This window comes from Mus caroli, chromosome 1 (assembly GCF_900094665.2).
Source record: "Mus caroli chromosome 1, CAROLI_EIJ_v1.1, whole genome shotgun sequence".
NCBI lineage: Eukaryota > Metazoa > Chordata > Mammalia > Rodentia > Muridae > Mus > Mus caroli.
The window spans coordinates 80,877,285-80,902,487 of NC_034570.1; the positions used below are offsets into that span (position 1 = coordinate 80,877,285).

Below are 25,203 nucleotides of genomic sequence, written 5' to 3' on the forward strand. Positions count from 1 at the left end.
TTTTTGTTTTTCGAGACAGGGTTTCTCTGTATAGCCCTGGCTGTCCTGGAACTCACTTTGTAGACCAGGCTGGCCTCGAACTCAGAAATCCGCCTGTCTCTGCCTCCCAAGTGGAAATAAGGAAATAAGGCTCCAGAGGCAAACATTTTCTTTCTCTACTTTGTATCTCAGGAGTCCAAGCATGGTGAGGGGAAGGAAGGTCTCTGGAGATGGCCTATTTTCCAGAGAACAGCCTCCTGGCAACATTGTTTCAGTTTCTGAAAAGGAAAGCTTTTGACTGTCATTTTGAATCATTTGAAAACTACATTTTGATACATGTTCAGGTTTTCTACTTGGATACCTGCTCAGTTTTGATTTTGTGTAGCAACCACTGAACAAATGAAGTCCTTCTTGGCTCTCTGAGACTCAACTTACATGGGATGCGTTGGGCCCTGCTCAGTGAACCTCACAGAGCTCACACGGGTGGACTCCCAGGCACGCACAGCTAATGTCACAGGCTAACATTTTGGTTGCATGCCCAAACCTCTTCCCAGTATATTTTGAAACAAGAGAGGAGGTGGAAATTTTATTAATAATTTTTGTTAATTAACTTATTAATTTATGAATTCGTATTAATAATTCAGCATCTTCTTCATTTTCACAGGTCACATCAACCACCTGGATGTGGAGGCTCGTGGGACACTGATGGACAGTACTGCTAATGACTTCTAAAGGAGACATTTTCAGGTCCCTGAGCACAGGGTGAATGACTCTTAGTCACCCTCAAGGGCATAGATCAGGGAGCAAAGTGTACAGAGGACTTTACACGCGAAGAGGGTGCAAAGGACCATGTTCCTCTGTGAAGGTGCCTGTGTTTTCTGCATCTCAGAGCCTTGTCCTGATGCTGAGGGATTAAGTGTTGACACTCCTTTCCCACGACTGTGACTCTGGCCCTGATTTTATACTTATACTGCTATTGTGTCTATTTCCCACAGTCTCCTTTTCTCCAGTGTGTGATGAATTCGTCGACACACTGTCAAAGAGTCCTAGCCCACCCCAAAGAAAAATAAGGCCAGATTCTAAAACACCTAAGGGCAACCTCTCCTTTCTCACATGTCAAACAGGGGCGGGGAGGGGAACCCTGAGGCAGTGACTTCTTTCTCTGGGGCTCACCAGGACTCCTGCTGAAGGGACCAGCTGAAGGGACCGCCCAAAAGGAATTCTTGAGAGGTGTACCTTGCTTCCCCACCCCCACCCCTGGAGTGTGCCCCTCCTCCACTCTTTCATTATTTCCCCATTAAAAATAGTGAATGGATCTCACAGGAGGTTAGAGGACATAGAGGACACAAATGTATGTAAACCCCTCCCAGTCATGTAGTCGTTGCTCACACTTCTGAGTGTTTGCTCAATTCCAGTCTTTTCTATGCATGCACTTTTAACAACCTTATATGACATCACCTTCACATACAGTTTTCTATAGGCTTTTCCATCAACTATTTTACCTGAGATGTTTTCTTCACAGTCTTTACAAGCATTATCAGTAACTCAGTAGTATTCAAACCTCTAGCAATTTCCATACTGTAGGTCGCTGATAGCTGGCTCCACCTGGCCATTGAAATGAATGTCTCTGTGCACGTCTTCTCTTTGCATTAAGAACATCAAGAAATCGCCTATGTAGAGTATTAGATTCTTTGGAATATCTGTTGATTATCAAACCGCTTGCAAGGCTTTTTTCATCAATGTATAGCAAAATAGGCTTTAGTAACTTATGCATAAGACATAAGCTACATGGCGCTCTCTCTAGTAAGACATATTCGACTTAACTTTCACTTTAGGAAGAAGACAACACTCTTGTTTAGGCATTGTGGAGCATGTGGGTGTTGGTACAGACATTGAATGATTGTCTGCCTGAACACTCACTCCAGCCCTACCCTTCTCTGGAGCTGTGGTATCTGTGCTCAAAAGAGCTTGGCAGAGGGAGCATAAGGCCGCTTTAAGTATTAAAAGTGAAAAGTTTTTCAACTTTTTCATAAACCATACACTCAGCAACTGAAGGAGCGACCCTCAGCAGGAAGCTGTTGGCCGAATATTTAGGTAGAAGAATGACTGAAGCATTAACCCAGATGTGTTTATTTTTATTTGGTCTGGCTAGCCACACCCTGAAAATGTAAGCAGAGAGGGACAGAGCAAAGGCTGCCTGACCTTTTTTTTTTTTTTTTTAATGTTTTCCCACTGTTTTATTTATTTTTATTTTTTTGAGAAGAAAACATTTAACTGGAATTTTTCCCAATTTTTTATTAGGTATTTTCTTCATTTACATTTCAAATGCTATCTCGAAAGTCCCCCATACCTTCCGGCCCCCCTGCTCCCCTACCTACCCACTCCCACTTCTTGGCCCTGGTGTTCCCCTGTACTGGGGCATATAAAGTTTGCAAGACCAAGGGGCCTCTCTTCCCAATGATGGCCGACTAGGTCATCTTCTACTACAAATGCAGCTAGAGACACGAGCTCTGGGGGTACTGGTTAGTTCATATTGTTGTTCCACCTATAGGATTGCAGACCCCTTTAGCTCCTTGGGTACTCTCTCTAGCTCCTGACTTTTAAAGCCATCCTGGCCTCATAGGTCTCTAACTCACTGGCGTTTCAGAAGCAGAGAGTGGATGGAACACATTTGCATAATGAAAATGGCCAACAGGTGGAAAGTTGAACATTTCACTGTTAGTGAAAGCATTCCACTTCCATTTTACCCTGATGACCAAGGTGCTTGCCATGTCTGAAACCACCAGGAGGAAGGGTCTGTCCTCTACATAGGGACTTGTAAAAAAACTGAAATGTAAGACAGCACACAGACTGTTCAGACAGAAAAACAGTCAGAGCCTCACCTTCAACTCAAGTAAGGAACTGGACTAGAAGAAGCAAACAAGACTTAGCCTAGTTTATCTGCTAACCCCCACTTAATCAGAGTGTTCACGTGTTCGTATTTCTACACCATGTCTCCACCAGCTTAAGAAAACAGTCTCTGTACGTGGAATGTTCCTGTTGACCCTGAAGAAGAGTTAGACGATGCTTAGAATTTGCTTACACGGTTACTCTACAGGATGTGTGCTCATGTGACGTCACTATTTCTAACATAGCTCCTGAAAATAGCTCATTTGTCAAGTCAAAGGTGCTGCATCTGTTGGTCTGGTTCTAACCATCTGTAGACTTGTCCCCAGAGACTCCTGCATCATGGCTTCAGTGTGAGCGCATTAAACCCTGGAGGAATTGTCATGTTTATGTGTGGCATTCTAGTGAGAGTAAAAAAATAAAAGTCACTCTTTGCTGAGTTATGGTCATTCCTAAAGGGGTTTGAGTTACGGGAATGATAACCGGCCCACGCTGAGTGCGCGCAGAAACAGGTAAACTGCAGCCACAGTTGGCATCGAGGGATTTAGATACTATGGTCCACTTCTTGGTAGGTGTATTAACTACTTCTCTGTTATTGTGACAAAACACCATGATCAAAAGTAACCTCTAGAAGAGTTTCTTCGGGCTTATGGTTCTAGAGGGATGAGAGTCTGTCGTGGTGAGGAGGCAGGGCAGCAGGCATGGTGACAGGAGCTGCAAGTTCACGTCTTGAACCATATACACAATTCGGTGAGAGCAAACTGGGAGCATGGAGGGAATTTCAATCTCAGAGTGGACCTGTACTTTCTCCAGCAAGACCACACGCCTCCCCCAAATATCACCAGCTGGAGACCAAGAGTTCAAAGCCACCACAGTAGGTGTCACTTGTGTAGGCACCCATCTGCCACCTAAAGGTGTTTAGCTTCACTGATTCAGAACCACATGCCCCATTATGTCACCAGTGTTTTGAGAGGTTACAGGGGTTCAGATGTAGGCTTCTCAGCAGCCTAGCAGATTACCCTGGGCTAATATGGATGTCTTTCATCCTCAAACACACTCTGTCAGAGAGCCTCCTGTGCCCAGCATGGGGCTAGAGCTGCTGGATATAGCTATGACCCTGCTAGCATTCCTGAGTCCTTCTGCTTCCAAGGGACGTTCCACTCCCACACCAGGAGAAATCATGCAAATGTATGCTGATCTACCTGCTTCTTTGTGGTCTACGGGAGACAGGTCATGTGGTTGTCATGAAGGAGACATAGCACTCCTGAGACCACTCCTGAGATGACCCAGACACTCAGAAACCTCTGTACCACTAAAAGGAGCAAGTGGTGGAGAAATGGAAGAGGAGAAACACAAGAATGGGGCACAATGAAGAGAGGCAGGAACTAGAGTCTTGAGGGTAGTGAGGAATAGCCTGATGTGAGTAGTTGGCAATGTTACCCAGGACCATGGTGGGGTCATGGCCTGTGCTGCAACCGGGGAGGGGCACATATCTGGGTCTATGGCTCTGCAGCTGTAGGGAGTCTGTTATCACCAAAGGCCGGGCAGATAGATGTCCCTGGTCTGGGCTATCGTTCAGAGACATGTTGATGTCTGACGGCTTTGCAGAACTGGCTCCACTCCTCACCTGAGCATTGTGGGAGAGCTGGCCCTTGGGAGTATGAGAGTCGGTAAACTGGCCCTGCCTCTAGCCAGCTGCAGTACTCGGAGTATGGCCCACACACTGAGGGTGAGCTAGCCCCCAGGATGCAGGCATAAGCCCTGCTGTTTGTCTCCTGTATGGTGACATGGATGAGAGAGAGAGAGAGAGCCCTTTCCCCTGCCTTGCCTCTCACCACCTGCAGCAGGCAGAAGACCTGGCCCTGAGATCATTAGAGCAGACGAGTTCTTTCTGCCCCTCACCAGCTGTAGCATTTGAGAGTGCGGGCACTGCACCTTGCCAGAGCACAACAGTAGAGCTGATCTTGGCAGTTAGAGGTGTGTGTGTGTGTGTGTGTGTGTGTGTATGAAACTGAGTGTGTGAGCTTAGGAGATCTGGCTCCACAACTTGTCTACCTTGCAGTGATGTGGGTAGGGGGGGAGTATCACCCCCTGAGTCCATACCATCTATGGCAGGCAGGAGAATTGGCCCGAGGTCATCAAAGCAGGAGGGCTGTCCCTGCCTCTCAGTTTCTATAGCTCTCTGGAGAGCAGGCCCTGCATCTCACTTGGACAGCACAGTAGAGCTGGCCCTGTATCACAGGGTTGCAGGTGAGCCAATACCATGGGTGTGAGTATGGGAGAACCAGCCCTGCCTCTTGTCTACTGGACAGTGGTGCAGATGAGAGAGGGATGTGGGAGAGACGTCCTCCTCTTCTCCCTCACCCCTCACCATTTATGGTGGGCAGGAGAGACAGTCCCAGGGTCATAAGAGGGGGAGAATTGACCATGTCCTTCACCAACTACAACACTCAGGAGAGTGGGTCCTGCGTCTCACTGGGGCAGCAGAGCAGAGCTGGCCTTGGTTGCAGGGGTTGGTGGTGGTGAGATGCCCTGAGGTCATGAGAATAGGAGACCCTTTGAGCTAACCAGCTCATATACCTCTCAGATCCAAGGTTTTGAATGGGATCATCCCAACATGTACTCCATCAGTGTACGGCTGGAGTGCATGAAGGGGCTGGTCCTACAGGTTCAAAACTACAGGATCTCCATGACACAGGGCAACAACAGTGGATCTGAGAGGAGTCCCAGTGAGGGTCCAGTATCAATAGACTAGCAGAAACCAGAGGCCTCACACCAGACAGATGAGTCATTGCGATGAACATTTGCAAACAAAGAAGTGTGGACAAAAGGGTGTACTGTGGGACACACTGTGACACACCGCAGCTTCCACAGAAAGAATTTTTTTCTCTGTTGGGGGGGGGGAGGTTTCAAGGGTGGAGGGCAGGTATGAGGGGAGGGAGAGATGAGTGGGATTAGGTGCATGGTGTGAAATTCACAACAAACCAATTAAAAGTAGAAGGAAAAAACAAAAACCAAAACCAAAGACAGTATCCAGATCTGGGCTGAATTAGGGCTCAGGCAAGAGTACTTGCCCAGTATGTCCAGTATGCATGAGATCCCAGGTTGGCCTCTACCACTGCATTCATACATGCACAGCACAAGCAGATCAGGAGATCACACAGAATTTTCTAGAACATGGCCATGTTGTGCCAGGCAATGAGGTCCTACCTATGTCTGTATCATGCTGAGAGACATGTCCCTAGACCTCAGGGTGGAGGCTGACTTCTCCTCCTCCGTGGATCACCACTGATTGCGCCCAGTGTTCTGATTCATGGTACTGGGGATTCAGTAGCCCTGCCTTACCTCTGTAGGCTCATTGTGTGACATCCCTGCCTATCTCACTTCAGGGCAGCTGCCCGGGCATAAAAGTCATGGTAGTTGCCTCAGAATGCTCAGTAGCATGCCCTCTCAGGAGGAGATGACCACTATCCACGCAAGTGCTCCATACCCTGGGAAGAAGACCAAAGTGCTAGTGCTGAGCTCCCTCCTCGTAGATTTCCCTCTCCTTTGTTTCATATCTTGGAGGATCTTCTAGAAGAAGCTGTAGAGACTCTTTCAGTGATGGGGCAAGTTGCCTTCACTGGGAGCTTCTGTGACTGAGGAGATCATGCAAGTAGCCTGTGTTGATTTTCTTGTCTGTAGAATGGCCTCCTTTCCTCGGAGGGGTGAGAAGATTAGATGAGGTAGTCTGAGAGGCTCTGAAATCTCAGCATGGCACTTTGTGCATAGCTCACGTCCCCATTCCTTACTTCTACCAGCTTTTACTATCCCTCCTACCCGAAGTCTCTGACCACCACCACCACCACCACCACACACACACACACACACACACACACACACAAAACCCTGCATGCTTCTGTCAGAGTCCAACTTTAGAGTCACTCCCTCCAGGCAGCCTGTCTTGAGAACTTCTGCCCGCAGAGCAGCATCTGGTACCTCTGTCTTGTGGAACCTCCCTAACGCCTTTACTCACGGTACCCATAGATCACCTCATGCTAAATGAAAACTCCAGCACCTTGACAGACCTATAACCCATTCCCCATCTGCTGTCCTGGTTGGGAGGCTGTGATTATTAGTCCTCTATATATTCTGTTTAGACTGTCCCTCCCCCCGGAGGGCTGTGGAGTTCTTGAGGGAGAGCCATCGTCCAGCTGGCTTGTTCTGTTCTTTCTGTATGGACACTGCAGGCACCCAGTGAGAACTGCATGATTGAACAGCACCATTCTTCAGCATGCCCTGGGATGCTCCCAGGCCCTTGTTCTCTCTCTCTCTCTGTCTCTCTCTCTCTGTCTCTCTCTCCCTCTCTCTCTTGCCTACTTGAAATATTTCTTAGCACATCCTATTTCCTTGTGTTTCCAGTCCATGAGTTCTTCCTCTCGTGAGGATGGAAGCCAGTCTGTGGATTGGATGACAACCCTGGCAGCCTGTCTGTGAGCTTTGTGATCACTGTGGATGGTCATGTGGCAAGGTTCTCTAGAACCAATGGAAAGTGTCTTTGGAATGGGATTTATTAGACTCAGAAGCCCCACAATAGGTTTGCAGTTTCACCCAGAGTCCTATCTTAGGAACCAGGGTTGAGAGGGCTCAAGTTCCAGTCTAGGGGCCAGGAGAGATCAATGTTGAAGCTCACTAGTGAGAGAGAGAGAAAGAGAGAGAGAGAGAGAGAGAGAGAGAGAGAGAGAGAGAGAGAGAGAACCACCTCTCTTCCTTCTCAGATCTTATAGGGATAGATGATGTCCTCCACCCCATGTCTCTACTGATTATAGCAATGTATACACAAATCCTACCTGCAATACACTCCCAGACACCCAGAAATAACACCCACCCAGTCAACTGGAAATAAAATAATCACCATCTCAGGACCTCTCTTCACTGGATCAGGACCTTTTGCAAAATGAAGACCTGGACTTTTTCTCTTGACACATAGGTTGTATGCATTCCCGTGGGTGATTACAGTCCTAAACCCATAGTGAATAGCTGTCTAGCACAGCTGTAATTTATTCATGAGGTATGGTGGGTCTTTAGGAAAAGGGACAGGGGACAGAGAGGAGGCTCCCAACTAGCTCTGAAGAAGAAGGCAGGGAGAGATCTGGAACACATAATGGGCAGAATATAATTTACTGACATTGAAGTGTTGAGGCACAGAGAACACAGGGTGGCCAGTGGTTGAGAAGTCAAGCTCCCATTGTCTCTCCTGGGCTCAATGCCACCTTTGGAAAGCTATGTGGTCCACCCTGGTGCTATGTTGGTTATTGGAGCTTACAGGTTGCAGACTTTACATTTTCTGTGTTCTGGGCCTATGTTTCGTGGTGTGAGCCTGTGCGACCAGCCTGCACACATCATGGGTGGGTTTCCCAGGGGAAATGAAAGCAAACGGGATCAAGGAGTTGTACTAAGAGATAATGTGTGCGGGTCCTACAGCGGCACAGAAGATTGTGTGAGGGTGTCGGGGCCCATCTTCTATGACTCAGCCTGGAGTATCCACGCAGTGAAGGATTCACTGGCATTTAAAAATAGCAAAGCTTCAGGCCTCTGCATTAAGAAGGAGCCTACAGTACGTTTAACTTAGGAGGCCAGGGGTGGCATGTGAAATGATTTTATGTAAATAAAAGTAAAATTTCATGTGCTCATTTGGTCTATTGCTTTCAAGTAAAAACTATTACTATTACTAAACTACAACTACTAACACCACCACCACCAACAATTCTAGTCAGTGTTTCCCAATCTGTTGTCCCTCAGTGGCAAGATGTTTCTGTCCCCACTGGCTGTGGCCCTTTTTCAGCATCTACTTTATCCTCCTCCCCTCCTGCTTTTACTTCAGTGTGGGCAAATGCCTGCTTGCCTCGTTTATTTTTCTGAGATTAGTGAAGAATAAAAATGCAGGCACCCATCTAGATGGATGGAGAGGGGTCCTCACTGCTCTCAGCCCCGATGTCCCCTCATAGAGGTAAGACCACTGCCAAGTGCAGTCCTTTTGGAGCTTTCTTGTGTATGATGCTGTTTCTGATTGTCAGCTTGACTACATCTGGAGTGAACTAAAACCCAGTAATGGCTGGGCACACCTGTGAGGCATTTTTGCTTAATCTTATGAAGTGAGAAGATTCACATCTAATCTTTGAGGAAGGATGTTCCCTTTGACTGTTTGCTCTCAGGCTTGCAGTCCATCCCTTCACTGACACTGGGGTTTCCTTCTTCAGGATTCTGATGTATTCTGAAGACCAGCTGAGACATCCAGCCTCTTGACCTAAATAACCACTGAATTCTTGGACATTCCATTCATTGGCAGCCATTGTTAGATTAACTGGACCATAGCTTATAAATCATTCCAGGAAATTCCTATAACACTAAAATAACACACTATACCACACTATACATAAATATATGTGCATATCCCTCTATCTATCTATCTATCTATCTATCTATCTATCTATCTATCTATCTATACACACACACACACATATCCACTCTCTATGTTCTGTTACTCTAGATGACTTTAATTGTTGCACTCTGAGACTGGAGCCCTCTAGCATCCTTTTGGACATGGGAAGTGGACAATCCAGACAGGCTGCTGTCCATTTGCAGATGCATCAGACAATGTCTACGTGCTCTATTCTGAGCCGAGTGCCCTTACTTACCCAGAAATAATGAGACTCTGGACTTAGTGGTATGGAAACAAGAGGGGAAGGGAACTTCAGGGTCCTCAGGAGCCTACCCTAAGGGAGAACCCCACTACACTACACCACAACAGCCCCTGTTTTCTTCAGAGACCCCTGTTCTTCACTTCCCAGGTCCTTAAAAAACCCCTTGGAACTCCTGGTTAGGACCCTTGCTGTTTTTAGTATCTCTGGGGGTTGCAAAGCTCTCTCTCTCTCTCTCCAAGTGTGGGCTATTTCCAGGTCAGGAAACAGTTTCTCTCCTGCTCCGATAGCATTCTGCCTTCCAGCTCTGAAATCCTGGACTCTCTCTCTCTCTCTCTCTCTCTCTCTCTCTCTCTCTCTCTCTCTCTCTTGCTCTTCTGATCCTTCTGTAATTAAGTGGCACGGTTCCTCAGCCTATTAGAAGCCAGGCGGCTTTCATTACCCGAGCTGAAGCACACATGGCGTGAACTTGGAGAGGGAGGTGAGTTCATTTCCATCAGTTTGATCCAGCACCCACTGCGTGCCCAGGGCTTAGATGGACCCCAATTAATCCCCCCATAGTTCATGGTCTCCAGGATGCAAGGTCCCTTCTGATGGGCTGGATTTGACACCTCCTGGGGTTCGAGCTGCCTCATTAAAAAAAAAAAAGAGCCCTTGAACGAAATAATCACCCAGGCGGTCCCCTCTCTGGGACACTGGTGTTTCATTTCTGGACAGAGGGACAAGAGGAAACCTTTGGTGAGAATATCCACACTCTCTTTATTCTTGGCCGCTGAATTTTTCTGAGTTATTTCTGTAAACGAGGCAGAGATTAGATGAGAGAGACTAGGAATCCTTTTCCCATCTTTCCCCTTTAGTCTGAGAGCAGGGATCCTTGATGTGTTCTTCGGTCATTTTTGAGGATGGAAATGAAGTTGCTGCTGGTGGGAAGGTGAGGGGATGGTCCACCAGAAGGGATCTTGCATCCTGGAGACCATGAACTATGGGGGGATTAATTGGGGTCCATCTAAGCCCTGGGCACGCAGTGGGTGCTGGATCAAACTGATGGAAATGAACTCACCTCCCTCTCCAAGTTCATGCCATGTGTGCTTCAGCTCGGGTAATGAAAGCCCGCCTGGCTTCTAATAGGCTGAGGAACCGTGCCACTTAATTACAGGCATAGATGTTAGAGGCCAGGTGAGCAGAGCAGGAAAGAGGTCTGGCTGGCTGGGTCTGCACTAGAATATACAGGGGTTGAGAGGAGGAGGCGTGGAAGGACTCACCCCCACTCAGTATGTAGGTGCATTTATTCTCAGATCCTTAACTCCAGCCTGGATTGCCACATTGGACCAACTGACTGGCCATCATGTCATCATGGAGACATCTTCACAGGGCTTCCCCTCTCCCTCTCTCCCTCTCTCCCTCTCTCCCTCTCTCCCTCTCTCCCTCTCTCCCTCCCCCCGACCCCCTCCATGTGCTCCAGGCTGTACCTGATAATGCTTTTTTAATCTAAAGCATCTCTCTTTTCCCTCTGCTGCTACTGCACTTGTCTGCCTTGGATTGTAATCTTGGATTGAGCTGAGCAGCTTCAGCTTCATTCCCCACCTCCAAAGATGGCCGAGTAACAGAACAAGGATCCCTGCTCTCAGACTGCAGCTGGAAAGGTGGGAGGAGAGGGATTCCCAGTCTCTCTCATTCAATGGCTGCCTGGTTAACAAAAATAACTCAGAGTCTCAAGTAGGAGACTCTGAAATGTCTCTGGTGCCTAATCCCTTTGTTGGCTTGGCACGTCCCTGCTCCTTTTCTTAGCCTTATCTGATGCACAGCCCTGTGCCTCACCCTGAACTCTGAGTTTATCACGAGATGCTGAGAGGGCTCAGGATACTATTAATGATTACTCTAGAGCAACAGACATACAGCAGATGTCTTAGGCAATTACCTTAGACACTGTGTAACTCTATCTAGGGCTCAGAATGCTATTAATGATTATTCTAGACTGCAGTGGTCTTCAACCTTCCTAATGCTGTGACCCTTTAATACAGTTCCTCATGTTGTGGTAACTCCTAACCATGAATTATTTTGTTGCTACTTCATAACTGAAATTGTGCTACTGTTATGAATTATAATTTAAGAATCTGTGTTTTCTGACAGTCTTAGGTGACCCCTGTGAAAAGATTGTTCAACCCCCAAAGGGGTCACGACCCACAGGATGAAAACCATTGCTCTAGAGCAACAGACATACACTGAAATTTCCTTAGGTAAAATGGGTGAGTCTATCTAGGGCTCAGGATGCTATTAATGATAACTCTAGAGCAATACAGAGGCAAACTGTGTGACTGTCTCTGGGTTGAAATCTTTGCTCCTGCCCCAGAGTGCATACCTCCTCCAATCTCTCTGTCTGTCTGGGACTCTATTACCCTACTTTTTTCTCTCATTCATTCAGAATCATCCTTTATCCCAAATGTTAAGACTTGCTTTTTCAGAAGAGCCTTTTCTAACGATCTCAAATCTGCCAATGGTGTACTTTTCTAGAATCTTCTATGAAGCGTCTCTCTAGTAGCGGTTCTTCATGGCTGCTCTTATTTTTCCAGAATATGAAATTTTCTGGTTGATATTTACTCCCTGTTAAAGTACAGGTGCTCAGAAGTCAGGAACTATGCTGGGGCTTGCTCACTTGTGTCTCTAGCAGGATGTTGGTGCCTGAGTCAATGAGGAAGTCAGATAATCACTGGGAGATGGTTGTTCATTGGTTCCTAATTGGTAAGAGACTCCCTGACTGCAGTGTTTCTAACTAATCAAAAAATAGTGTGTGTGTGTGTGTGTGTGTGTGTGTGTGTGTGTGTGTGTGTGTGTAATGAATATAGCTTTGGGAGACAGAAAGAACACCAAAGGAATGTCACACTAGCTTTCCCATTCATAATGACAACACCTTTTGGAGGCAGAAAGCCAGAATGCTGGATAAATGCTTTCGGCTCTGTGAAGTCAGTGTTCTATAACATAATGAACTGCAGACATGTAACACAATTAGAAGCGTTGCATATTATTAGTGTTCAGTGCAAAACCTGCATGAACTCCAGCCATGAGGGATAACCTGTCCTTCAGCTTGGAGTCTGTCTCTTCCAGCAGCCATGCCAAGGGCTTACTTTTTTGGGAAGCCTCAAGCCTTTCTCAGGTCATGACATAAACTATTTGATTATTCTGGGCTGTTTGGAGTTCAGTACAAGGCACAGAGGAGTTAACCCTGTGGGTACACTGAGTGCAGGCACCTGATACACTTCATGCTCGACAGAAGTCCCATTTCTGGACCACCTTCCTGTGATGATCTGAAGCAAGCAACGGTCTTTCTTTCTCCCTCTCCGTCCCCCCTTTCTTCCCCCCCTCTTATCTCATTAGGTCAGGCTGGCCTCACATATACTATGTAGCTAAATGTGACTTTGATTCCTCCTGCTCTGCCTCCATCTCCTGAATCCTGGGATCACAGGAGTATGACATCATGGTTGGTTAATGTGGTTCTGAGGATTGAACCCACACCAAGCAAACCCTCTACCAAATGAGCTACTTCCCCGATGTGATCAGCTCTCTCTCTCTCTCTCTCTCCTGCCTCCGTGAATGTGTGTGTTTTCTCTTTTCTCTATTTCTAGTTTTATTGCTTTTCTTCCTCTTTATAGTCCATTCCTTTTAAGATGGCTTAAGTGTATTACTTTCTCCCATGATGTTAGCTGACTTTTACAGGGGACAAGTTTTAAAAGGGAACTACTTCCAAGGCTTAGAAAAAGCAGAGTAGAAAAAGAGGCATAATGTTTAGATATGTTCTGGTGCATCTTGCATGATGCTGAGCAAGTCAGGAGACTCTGGTTTTATTATCTGAATTCAATTAGTTGTTCGTTTAAAATTTATTTACTTAATTACTGGTAACAAATCATGTCCTTGCTGCCTCCAAAGGACTCAGTCTGAGGAGGGTGACAAAATCCAGATCCTACCTGTGACCATGTCAGGTCTGTGGGGAGACAGAGGGGCAAGGCAGCTGTGCTTCGGAGCAGGAGTGTGAGATGAGAAGGCCTTGAGACAGTGATGATAGAAGACAAGGTGGGGAGGTTTAGTGAACACAGGGCAAAGCTCTTTGTGCCTCCGGTTGAGGTTTTCATCATTTTTGCCCACACAATGGGCTCTGCTTCTGGGCTCAGGTCTCCCAAATCTGGAATGGGAGTTGTAGGGTAGAGGCTCTACCTCTAGTAATCATACTAGGGGCAGACAATGTAACAGTTGATAGGGCACAGGGACCTGCTTCTCTGAGAAGCCTTTGTTGGTCCCAAGGGAACCACATCAGGACTGCTTTATGGGGCAACTTATGGAGAGAATGATCAGTACAGTCCTTCCATAGGGGCCACTAGGCTGCATTTAGACCAAGAGAATAACTAAGAGAATATCAATGATAACAACTGTAAGTCCAGCATTTGGAAAACTGAGGCAGGAGGTTTGTCTGAGGCCAGTGTTGGATATACAGGAAGTTCCTGGATGAGCCCCTTGATACAAAACAGTCAGCTCTGCAACCATATGTGCACAGACAAGAAAACAACTCAGGAGGTTGCACTTTTATCTTTGTGCACACATATACTATGTAACAATAATAATAGTGAAAAAATAGGCTATCAGTTTGAGAGTGGAGAGGCTACGGGAGGACTAGAGGTAGAAAGAGCTAGGGGAAAGTGATGTAATTCTATTGTAATTAAAAATGTGTATAAAACAACTTAAACTAAGAAAAATGTGGTTTTCTGGAACCTTACCTCCATTTGGTCTCTGATGAAGTGGTTCAACAATGTGAATTTGAAAAATAAAATGAAATGAAGTAAGGGAGTAACTTACAAGCCTCAGCTATTGGAGAATTGGAGACCGAATACCGTAACTGTAGAGAGTTACATTGTTGCAGATCAAAGCCTGAGCATCTTTGGCTATTTTTAGCCTCTTAATTGTTGTTGATTGTCCACCTCTGTGTCCCACCTATCATCCTTGTGACTACCAGGTATGCCATTTGAAAATGTTAACTGAAGATAAGCTTCCACCAACCCAGAGCTAAACTAAGAATCTCTTCCAATAGTATCCAAGTCCCAGAGCAGAATCCCTCTACCTTGTCAATCCAACGTCTCCACTAAGGTATTATTAAAAATTCTTTGACTTGTATCTTTCTTTTATTCTATAAAAGACTATAAAAACTTTATGAAAGGTTTCCACATCAGAATGTGTTACTTGGGCAACTTGAATCGGTGTTCCTGTACAATAGCCATTGGTATTTGTCTCCAGAATAAATGGTCTCTTATTCCCTCCAAGACGAGAGCTGTGATCTCCATCAAGACATGCGGCCTTATGGTGCACCAAGGAGTTGCCATGTTACCAAATGTAGTTCCCAAAAGTGTCAAGTCTTCAAAATATCTTCAGATGGAGGTCATTCATTTCTTCAGTGGAAGTCATTCAGTTCTTCAGTGGAGGTCATTCAGTTCTTCCATTTCCTTTACCCTTCAAGTGTTGCATGTGTGCTTGCTGATAGTGACGATGGTACCAGACACAGGACTTACTTTAGGCCTTCAGTCCTGCACCTTCATGAAAGGACATGGAGTAGAAGGGTTGGTAAGCTATCTCACTGCATCCTTTTCTTGTCTCCCCAAAAGTATCGGTAGCAGATGGAGGGGTGGACAGGGCCCCTTTTAAATTCCATATTGGAGGCTGAAGTTAGCACACACACGTGACTAGCTCAGCACAGACACTGTTAATGGCTTGTTTAGAGTTAACCCTCCTCCATCCCAGATGCCCTGGAGGAGTACATGTTGGTGCTAGCACACATTAACTACACTCAGCAATGTGAGGAATGTCTGCCCCCACACATTCAGAGCATGAGGGAAGAGTGCAAAAAGGTGATCACGAGAGACAGACATCACAAGTCCCAGAGACATCCCTTGATCAGAGAGACAAGACTGAGCTCCAGGATGCTAACCACCTCCGTTTCTCCCGCCTCCTGATTCTCCCTGTATAATCTGCTGGCTGGTGAATGGGAAGGCAGGAGGTTTTTTTTAGGGTGTTAATCCACTGACTTCTCAGATTGCCAGGTCTTTACACAAAATGCAGCTTAAAGCCTGAATTCCTTTTTCTGCTCATTGGCATCTGTGGTGACAGGCAGAGTTACCACATTCAGTATGCCAGTTACAGGATGACACATGGGTGGGCATGTTAAAAAGAAATAGATCGTCTATGTTAAACATCTGGAGCAGTTCTGGTCTTGAGACCCTGAGCTTAATTTAGTGTTCTTTCTTGCAGTTGTATTTGAGGCAGACTCATGAGAAGCTGGTGCTCCGTGTAACCTGTACATGGCTGTCTTTCTTGTACAGGTCTCTCTCCTTCTCTTGATGCTTATGTGTAAATTCTATATTTAAGCCAACCTCAGCTTTGTTTCATAAAAGGAATAATGCTTAACCTACTTTAGAAAACCAAGAATGTAGGGCTTATTGAGAAACAGTAATCCTTGCCTACCACATGTTAACTGAGAGCTGAAGTCACCACTCATGACTTTTGAGGAAAAAAAAAACTTTGTTTTTCCTTCTGCTTTTTATTTTCATATTTCAAATGGCAGGCTTCTGCTATGTCTTGACCTTCCAAATCTTTGTTGCCTGATTGCAGAGAGGGAGAACTTGGCTCTTTCCTGTCCTACCCCCAATCTCACCTCTGCACAGCTAAATTTCTTTGGGTCTTCATCCTCCCAGGACATCCACTTTACAATTTTTCCCAAGTGTTCCATGGCTGTGATGTGTGGCCTGTGATCCTGGCTACACTGTCCACAGAATGGTACATGTCCTTTTGTGGCTGTCACTAGGACTCTGTGACTCACATTTGCTTGTCTATTGTCTTAGGGTTCTAGTGCTGGGAAGAGACATATGACCACAGCAAATACTGTAACGGGAAGCATTTAATTGCGGCCTGTTTACAGTTCCAGAGGTTTAGTTCATTTTCATCATGTCGGGGAGCATGGTGGTACCCAGGCAGACCTGGAGCTAAGAGATAGCTGAGAGTTCTACATCCAAAACTGCAGGCAGCAGGAAGAGAGAGAGAGAGAGAGAGAGAGAGAGAGAGAGAGAGAGAGAGAGAGAGAGAGAGAGAGAGAGAGAGAGAGAGAGAATTCGACATCAGAACCTCGGAACAGTGTTCACAGGGAGGTAAAATGATGTGGCTTCAGTGTAAACAAACAGCAGGAAGCTTTCTCAAAATCTTCATTTTCTTAGAAACCAAATTGCCTATGGTCCATCAGAATTGGAACAGAGGCAGGGGCACTGTGGAGGCACAAAGCTGTCCCTGTCAGGGGGACCAGAAGCAGAAGGAGCTAAAAAGGAAGGAAGTGTTCCTTGGGGGTCCACCACCTTTGAGACACTTCCTTTGTGCAGGCCCTGCCTCCCAAAACAAACAGCATCACCCAGGGTCTATGGCAGTGGGACGGAGTGGTGGGGTGGGGAGCCACATTTCCTATTCAAGCCATAACACTCACAGGGGCAAAGTTCCCTGGCTGAGAATCTCTGTTCTGTATGTATTCTCATTTCTCAGGCATGGGTGTGGATCTGAATCACATGGAGAGAGAGGGAGAGGGGGAGGGGAGGGGGAGAGGAAGAGGAAGGGTGAGAGAGAAAGAGAGGTGGGAGAGGGGTTTGTCAAATAAAGACAACTGGTCCTCTCTCTGGAGTCTTTGTTGGGTCCTTCTGGGTGGGTCTGGAAGGTACACATTTTCAGTGAAGTCCTAGGTGGTGCTGAAGCTGTCTGGGGGTCTTTGCATGATGGCTATTCCGATGGCACCACTGACGTTTCCAGAACCCAGAAATATTGAGATGAGGACAGAAAGCAGACTTAGTGACAGAGCTCAGTTTAGCAATCATGATGCTATAAGAAATCAGAAGGCAGCTGTGAAGTTCGTGGTTTAGGGATCAGTTGAAGATTCCATTTTTACATTTGTCTAAATTTAGTGATCCCACCCCAGTGCAAATAATATGATGGGGAGGATGAGAAAGAGGAAATGACCTTGGAAAGTAATGCATCTTCATTTACGATGCAGCCATAGCCCATCGGTTCTTGCTCAGTGTGTTCCCAGGTACTCCTGTTAAATGGTCTGTGATGCACTTTATATAAATTTCCAGGGACTGTGTGCAGGGCTATACAATGCTTCACTTACTGCCACCCAATTTTGAATACTTTGACCGAGTATTTGGGGGCTGGAATAGCAGAAAATCACTGGGATGATCGAGGCACACATTTCTGCAGACCGGAGGAAGAACAAGAAATCACCGTAGCATGAGCGTGACTGGATGGCTTATATTTAATCTTCTGGGTTTACAAGACATGATGGAATTCTGCAGGGGCATTTTAAAAGTCATTGCTTTCTAGCTTCCATCAGAGCCCACCCTGCACGCCTGGTGCTAACACTTAATTATAGCCAAGAGAATCTGAGAAATGCAGTGGTCCCCCCTCCCTCACCCCAGCAAACGTCAAGCAAAATCAATAGCTCAGTGCTGGCAACAGGATGCTGTTGTTCCCTTCATCTCCTCAGCTCATCTGCAATTGCTTTTATTACTGCAGTTCATTTAATGAGTCCAGAGCGTTCGGAGCCAGATGGTGACATTAGTTCAATCTGGAAGACTCTAATGGAATTGAGTTCAAACCAGGTTAAAAGTAATGGAATTACAAATTCCAGTGGTCATTGTCTCGTGGTATTACACTCTGGGTACTTGTTATACAGCAGAAGTTAGCGCCGGCTTCAGATGAAAGACCTGAAATACAGTTGAGTGAGACCTGGTGCGCTCATACACTCACTCATCCACCGCATGCTTCATTACTCTCCGTATCACAAACACAGCCATTGTGGTTTCTGAACCATGGCCTTTGTAGTGGAGGTGGCAGGCAGAGCTAAGCAGACAGGAAAATCACTCCACGTGAGTGCAGTCTCTAGGAAGGGAGGACTCTGGCATCGAGAGGCGGAGGGTGCGGGATTTTGAGGACCTGGGAAAGGAATAGATGCACAAGCAGTTTAAAGTCACCGTTTTGTTGAGTCCACAATTATGTCCCCTCCCCCAAAGAACAAAATGCAAAGAGAGAAGATAAACATTATACAGGGAGACCCAAGCCTCTCTGAATGTCTCCTGCTGTGGGCTAAAGTCCCTCGGAGAGGTCCAAACTTCAAAAGTGGCCTCAGTCTGGAATTTTTCCACAGGAAAAGTCAGCAGTAAATATTGACACCGGAATCAATCATCTCTGCTGAGGTTCCAGATTGCTCCAGCCAGCCAGGGCAGCTAGGTCACAGGTGACAAGAATAAGACAGCCGCCCTCGGAAAGAGCCGTCATCCAGAAGCCTGGAGAGAGGCCGTCTCCCTGACTCTGGGTCGCCATCCTCAGTATGGAGCCCGCAATGCTGAAGACGCTGGCTTTGTTGGTGCTGGGCATGCGCTACTGGTGTGCCTCAGGTAAAGGACACATGCCACCGCTGGCCACCTGCGCTAGGTGATCACAGCCCTCTCGGTGCCTCATCTCTCACTGTGGCCTGTGCGCTTGCTGTCTAGGTTTCCCGGTGTACGACTACGACCCTTCCTCTCTGCAGGAAGCTCTCAGTGCCTCAGTGGCAAAGGTGAACTCGCAGTCCCTGAGTCCTTACCTGTTTCGGGCAACCCGGAGCTCCTTGAAGAAAGTAAGTGGATGGAGATACCTCCCTGAGCCATTTTTTTTTACCACCCCCGCCCCCGTCTTGACTTCACCTACTTTGTTGAGTAGATTATTCTTCTGTTTACAATGATCACAGCCTGTCCTCTTCCATGCTGACATTTTGGACTGAGAAGAGATTTAATTACATTTTGTTGTTGTTGTTGTCCCGAGGCTGTCAAAGCTTCCTGGGACATCTGATTCTTCCCTCTGTGTTTTCCCTCTGACCTCGGCTTTTCTCTCTGTGTGTCCTGGTTTGGGGTGAAGATCCCAGAAGTCCTTGTGATGCTGTTTGATTGGGAGGTGCTGCCTAATGAGAAAGAGACTCTCTCCCGACTCAGCATTGGGCTACCTGTGTTTATAGGGAAGAAACGCTGGCTTCTGAGTCCACGAAACCCACCCACTCTGGTGGACTTGATAGTGCTCTTTCCCGATCACCTAGAGAACTTGGAAAAGGGACATTATCTCGGGCTTGCTCTGACTTACTGTGGCCAAAGTGAGGGGGAAGCAGAACAGGATCATAGAGAGGCCTTTCTCCTTCCTGCTCCCTGAGGAGTCTCTCTGTCTTCTTATAGGCTTAACTGGGCTAACAGGAAGGTAGGGACAGACATGAAGAAGAAATAGGACTGACAAGCTCATGGAGACATGAGTAGAGCCTTGTGGTCAGGTGGCCAGCAGCCACTACCTCCACACAGAGGCCACATGGCCACCCCTACTGGCTGCTCCCTTTTCCACCCTATTCTAGGCTACCACCTCTTACTTACATTCAGCTGCTCCTTTCATACTCAGCTGCTCCTCTCACACTCAGCTGCTCCTCTGCTCCTCAACAGCATACACACTTCATTCTCCCAGCTCGCCTGCATATAGAACAGGTCCCTTTGGTCCCCTTTTGCAGACACTGGTTCCAAGTGTTCTTTCTCCCAAATGCAAAGAAAATTTCATTGCTTTGGTTGCCTTTTCTAGCTGGATAACTGGGTTGTGAAGGTGTAGACTGAGCTAGAGTGAGCTGCCAGCCCCACCCAGCACCTGACTGTCAGGGTTCACACTGAGCACTCTGGTGGGGAGGCACTTAGAGGCAGGTGTAGGCAGCTGCTAGCCAAAGGTCAAGCTGCTTCTAGAAGAAAGCCTCTTCCTCCCACCCTGCTCATGCCAGCACCCAGGCCACATTCCATTGGCACCGAATGCAATCTTCTTAGAATGTTGTAGAACCCACAGCTCCTTGTCAAACTTGCAGATCTATAGTTTACATCATTTTTAATTTAGCCATTGCTAAATGAACGGAAACAGTTCATTAAATAGGAGTGCAAGGACAGATTCAGAGAGATGTAACCTGGGACACTGTGGACAGGTAACCAGTGAGACACGGCCGACACAGCATAATCTGACACGTGGCCATCTTGGTATAGTCACATGGGCCTGACCCCAGGCACATGGACCTAAAGATAAGCCACTCACAGATGTGATCCTAGAGATGCTTAGTGTGGCTGTCTCTGTGATGCCCACCCCATGCCTGCCTGTTCCTGAGCCGCCTTTGCTCTGCCCCATCCTTTGAGTCCCCATGGTCTTTCCTGGAGCTCTGCATTCCACAATGTCACAGGAAACAACTGCAAAGTTACGGAACGGAGATGGCCTTTATGCGACATCCCAGTATTCTGTTCCTCCTCTGTGTGAGACAAACTCCCTCTCTAGTTGGGATGGCCTTTTGTCTCTGCAACCCCTTACAACCCCACCAGGGAACAAAGAGACTGACAGAAGGAACAGCAAGGCAGTAAAGTGTGGTGGGCTTCTTTTTGGCCACTTGCGGTCAAATGAGAGATGATTAGCATAAAGACGGTGTTTGTAATCTGAAGAGAAGCAGAGTATAAGATTCTGGAACTCTAGCCCTCTAGCCTGATCATGGGAAGAATTAAAAACTGAGTCTGAGAGAGAATGTTTAAGGTCTGGTCAATGGCTGTAGGCAACAGAAATTACTGTGGGTGGAAAGAAGTGTGGGTTGGTGCTTCATTCGGTAATGGCTTCCCATGACCGACAAGACCATGAATTGTCTGACATTCCCCCATCTCTCGCACATTGCAGTAAATGGCTCGCTCTCTCTCCTCACACTTCTCTGACAACACGGGCCAGACTTTGTCCTGGAACACTGGGCTCTGCTTTTTCCTCAGACAATAAGCCCTCATCCTCTGAGTCTCTGTTTACATTTTTCCTCTTCTGGAAGGTTCCACTGAATCTTTTATAACTCAGCTACTTCCTCCCTTCTCTCCCATCTCCTCATGCTGCCTGTCAGTCATTCTTCAGCATGAACTACCCGAATGGTCATCTTTCATTTTCTGACAATCATCTACATGGAAGTACCCACTCTGGAATCACAGCTGCCTGATGTCTTTTCTGCTCTGTCTCGGGTGCCCAGTACACAGGGAAGGGCTTGGTATATCACAGCATCCCCTGTCCTCAGACCACCCAGGTTTTTCCAGGAACTTTGAAAGGTTTCCCAGGATGCCACCCTTGGTGGAAAGAATTAGAAAATGATGTAGATTCAATCATAGGTCAACATGCTCAACCAGGAGATGGCTTATAGCTCATTTTCTTGTTGGTAGACATGTGAGATGCCTTCATTTAGAAAATGTCACTACAGGTCCATGATTCTTGCTGTTTTCTGAGACTGAACTTGCAAAGACTAAGATCATGGCTCCTGGGAGAGATTTAGAGTGAGGTTCCCAAGAGTCTTGGGGCACAATACCTTCATTGACACATTCAACATATAGCCTTGATTTTGTGAGTTCTTCCTTATTGGTACCTAATATACATTGTAGACTAATTACCATTGAACTCACTGCCCACAGGCCTGGGATTCCCCCCTGCACACACACACACACACACACACACACACACACACACACACACACAAAGAACTCTTATTGAATGCATGTATTTTCTACATAAGGCACATCACAGTCTCTTACTCTTGATGCCAGGGAGCTTCTGGCACTACCCTGGGGACTAAGATGATCCAAAGAAAGCACAACAATACCCATCACAAGTTTCCCAAACAAATGTGAGCCACCATGTTCTGTGCACAAGATGGAACAAGATGGCAGGACCCCTTGCCTCCTCCTTCCCTTTACTTGAGGACATGTACATTGGGTGACTCAAAGTCATCACTAGTTTAGGAGCTACAAAATAATATTTGGTGACTAGATGAGCTCACAAGTCCAGACTCTGAGTACCAAGAAGGAGTTGTCAGTGTTGGCATTGGTGTGAAGTCACACATTCTGTCCCTCCTTCACACTGCCTTCCTTCCTCTCTCCCTCCCATTTACTGTTATTTTAGGACAAGATCTCTCTCTATGGGCCAGGTTGGCCTCAAGCTGGGAACCTCCTGGCTCAGCCTTCCGAGTGCTGGGGTTGGAAGTGTGCCAACCACACACGCTTCTTTGGTTCCACCGTGTTCAGGGTTGCATGGCTTTTCTCTATTGGTTTCAGTCTGAGTGCACACCACTGCACATATGCCAAGATGACACATAGCTTTCCCAGTGAGTGGGTGACCCTGTTTATGGTTTCTCATTGGGCAGGAAAAAACAAATCGTATCTACTACCATGAAGTTCAGACACGTGTCTAATGAGAATCTGTGCTTTGCTTTTGCGAAGGTCAACGTCCTAGATGAAGACACATTGGTCATGAACTTAGAGTTCAGTGTTCATGAAACTACATGCCTGAGAGATTCTGGTGATTCCTCCACCTGTGCCTTCCAAAGGGGCTACTCTGTGGTAAGTGACCCAGAAATGCAAGGGAGGACCTCACTACGTCCATGACCATGAGCAGATTAGGACTCACCAAAGGAGCCTGTCTGCCATTCGGGCACACACTGGATCACCACGACATGTCCCAGACTGGGCTGTGCGCTCTGGGACTGAGGAAGTGAGATCCTGAGCTGTGGAATCTGCAGTCTTTGGTGAGAGTGGTCAGCTCTTTAACCCTTACTGTGCCAGTGGCCTGTTCTTTAAAGTACAGACAAAAAAATCCCCATTAAGTAGCATATGAGTCTCATGAGGTTAGATGGTTTATATCAGGCATAGTGAGTGCAGAGACAGAGAGCCCATGGTGTGTCTCCCCTTCTCCATTCAGGTCCCATGGTATGTCACATGATGCATTCATTCCCTGAGACCAGACTAGTCAGCTATAGTATGACAAGACCCTCTCTGAGCAGAATGAAGCTATCAGTCCAGAGCCAAAATGTTTTCAGCCAAATGAATGGCTCTCTGAGAACTCATGACAAAAGGAATAATTTTGTTATTTCTCTCATGAAATTTCAATGGGGCTCTGTTTTGCAGAGGATGTTACATGCACATACTTCTAGCCAAATCTCAGGGCCAAATGACTTATCTGTGTGTGTGTGTGTGTGTGTGTGTGTGTGTGTGTGTGTGTGTGTGCGCGCGCGCGCACACACACACCATATAAACAAATATATACAAATATATGACATCTTTACCACTTGTTTCTATTAAAGCAAGAATGGATCCCAGACAGCCTTTTGTGCTTACAAGGAAAGGCAGCCGTTTCTCGGAGACTGGAATTAAGCTCATGGAGACACTTAAACAATTCCCCTTTTTTGTTGTTGTTTGGTTCTGCAATGTGTTCACTTTGGGAAACTGAACCACCTCCGTGAATACCTCCCTTCTGCCTTGTTTGGCAAGCCCTGCAGTTTCTTGTCTAGAGGCTAAGCTCTCTCGCAGGGTGCGGAAGAAGCCACTCATGACTCTGTCTTTTCCAGCCAACAGCTGCTTGCAGGAGCACTGTGCAGATGTCCAAGGGACAGGTAAAGGATGTGTGGGCTCACTGCCGCTGGGCGTCCTCATCTGAGTCCAACAGCAGTGAGGAGGTATGATGGGGCCCTGTCTCCTTCCGGCTGCGTCTGGGGGGTGGTCTCTGAAAGCCAAGCTATTTGATAAGACAACAGGAACACCATTCAGACACTGGTAGACAGAATTCTGCTCACATAGCTGGATTCCCCCTTGAACAGCTACAGGCTCATTTTCCATAATCTTTACTTCTTTCCACTGCCCCCCACCCCCACCCCAGCCCCTGCAAACACAAAACACAGCAACAGAGCTCTCACTTCGATTGGAATAAAAAAAATAGTTCATTTTGGAGCTAAATCCGAGTGACTGTGCCTGCGAGGGTAGATTCCGATTGCCCCACATGCTATGTCCCAGCATGATAGCTTGCTATTAATTTCATGTTTTCATAGGAACAAAGAAACGTGTAAAAATCAAGGCATTTTCAGATATGTTTGCAGAAATTTCATGTAGGTGGCTAACAGCAAAGAAGGGAACTGCTATAGGCCATAGAGGTATCTGAGGTTATTTTTAGCTTTGGGGTTGTTGGGAGCTAGGGATCTGTACATTCCCAAATGGATTTGGCTTGGTGACCACAGGATGTTCAGTTATACACAGAGGTGGGCAGTAAAGGACTACCGGGGCTGAGATACCCCAGGTAAGTTGAGCCAAGGCTGAGACTCTCTAGCTTTCCACAATCACCGTATTTTAACCAGTCTGTCCCTGTGTTGTTCAAGATTAACTAGTGCTACTGCAGTTTCCAACCTGTGGGTCATGACCCCACTCACAGGGGTCATGTAAGACCATCAGAGAAAACATAAATATTTATGTTGTGATCCATAACAGTAACAAGTTACAGTTATGAAGTAGCAACAAAAGTAATTTTATGGTTGGGGGTCACTACAGCATGAAGAACTGCATTAAAGGGTTGCAGCATTAGGAAGGTTGGGAACCACTGCTCATGGGGAACAGGACTGATAGAATCAATCTTTATCTGTCTGTCTATCCTGCCTTCTCTGTCTCTTTCTCTCCCTCCCTCCCTTTAACCCAATCTCTGTCTCTTTGTCTCTCTCTGTCTCTCTCTCGGTCTCTCTCTCTGTCTCTCTCTCTGTCTCTCTCTCTTTCTCTCT

The 25,203-nt window shown here is 46.7% G+C and overlaps 2 protein-coding genes and 1 long non-coding RNA gene across 5 annotated transcripts in view; 2 read left to right on the top strand and 1 right to left on the bottom strand.

Moving 5' to 3' along the window:
- Trpm8 (transient receptor potential cation channel subfamily M member 8) overlaps positions 1–2,055 on the top strand; it is an 83,952-nt gene extending 81,897 nt beyond the window's left edge. For 2 of the 3 annotated variants that reach the window (XM_029483630.1, XM_029483635.1), the window contains one exon: positions 644–2,055. The gene's annotated coding sequence lies outside the window, so the exon portion shown is untranslated. The remainder of the gene's footprint in view (positions 1–643) is intronic. The other variant, XM_029483643.1, reaches the window with a different exon arrangement.
- Positions 2,056–17,867: 15,812 nt separating this feature from the next.
- On the bottom strand, positions 17,868–20,251 carry LOC115031308. The gene is made up of 3 exons (XR_003836928.1): positions 20,006–20,251; positions 19,302–19,593; positions 17,868–18,548 (listed from the first exon to the last, which is right to left on the bottom strand). It is a non-coding gene; the product is annotated as an uncharacterized LOC115031308 (long non-coding RNA).
- Spp2 (secreted phosphoprotein 2) overlaps positions 18,754–25,203 on the top strand; it is a 19,602-nt gene continuing 13,152 nt past the window's right edge. The window contains exons 1-4 of the mRNA XM_021171446.2: positions 18,754–19,009; positions 19,106–19,230; positions 22,886–23,005; positions 24,010–24,117. Of these exons, the coding sequence (XP_021027105.1) occupies positions 18,943–19,009; positions 19,106–19,230; positions 22,886–23,005; positions 24,010–24,117 (420 nt within the window). The 5' untranslated portion in view covers positions 18,754–18,942. The remainder of the gene's footprint in view (positions 19,010–19,105; positions 19,231–22,885; positions 23,006–24,009; positions 24,118–25,203) is intronic.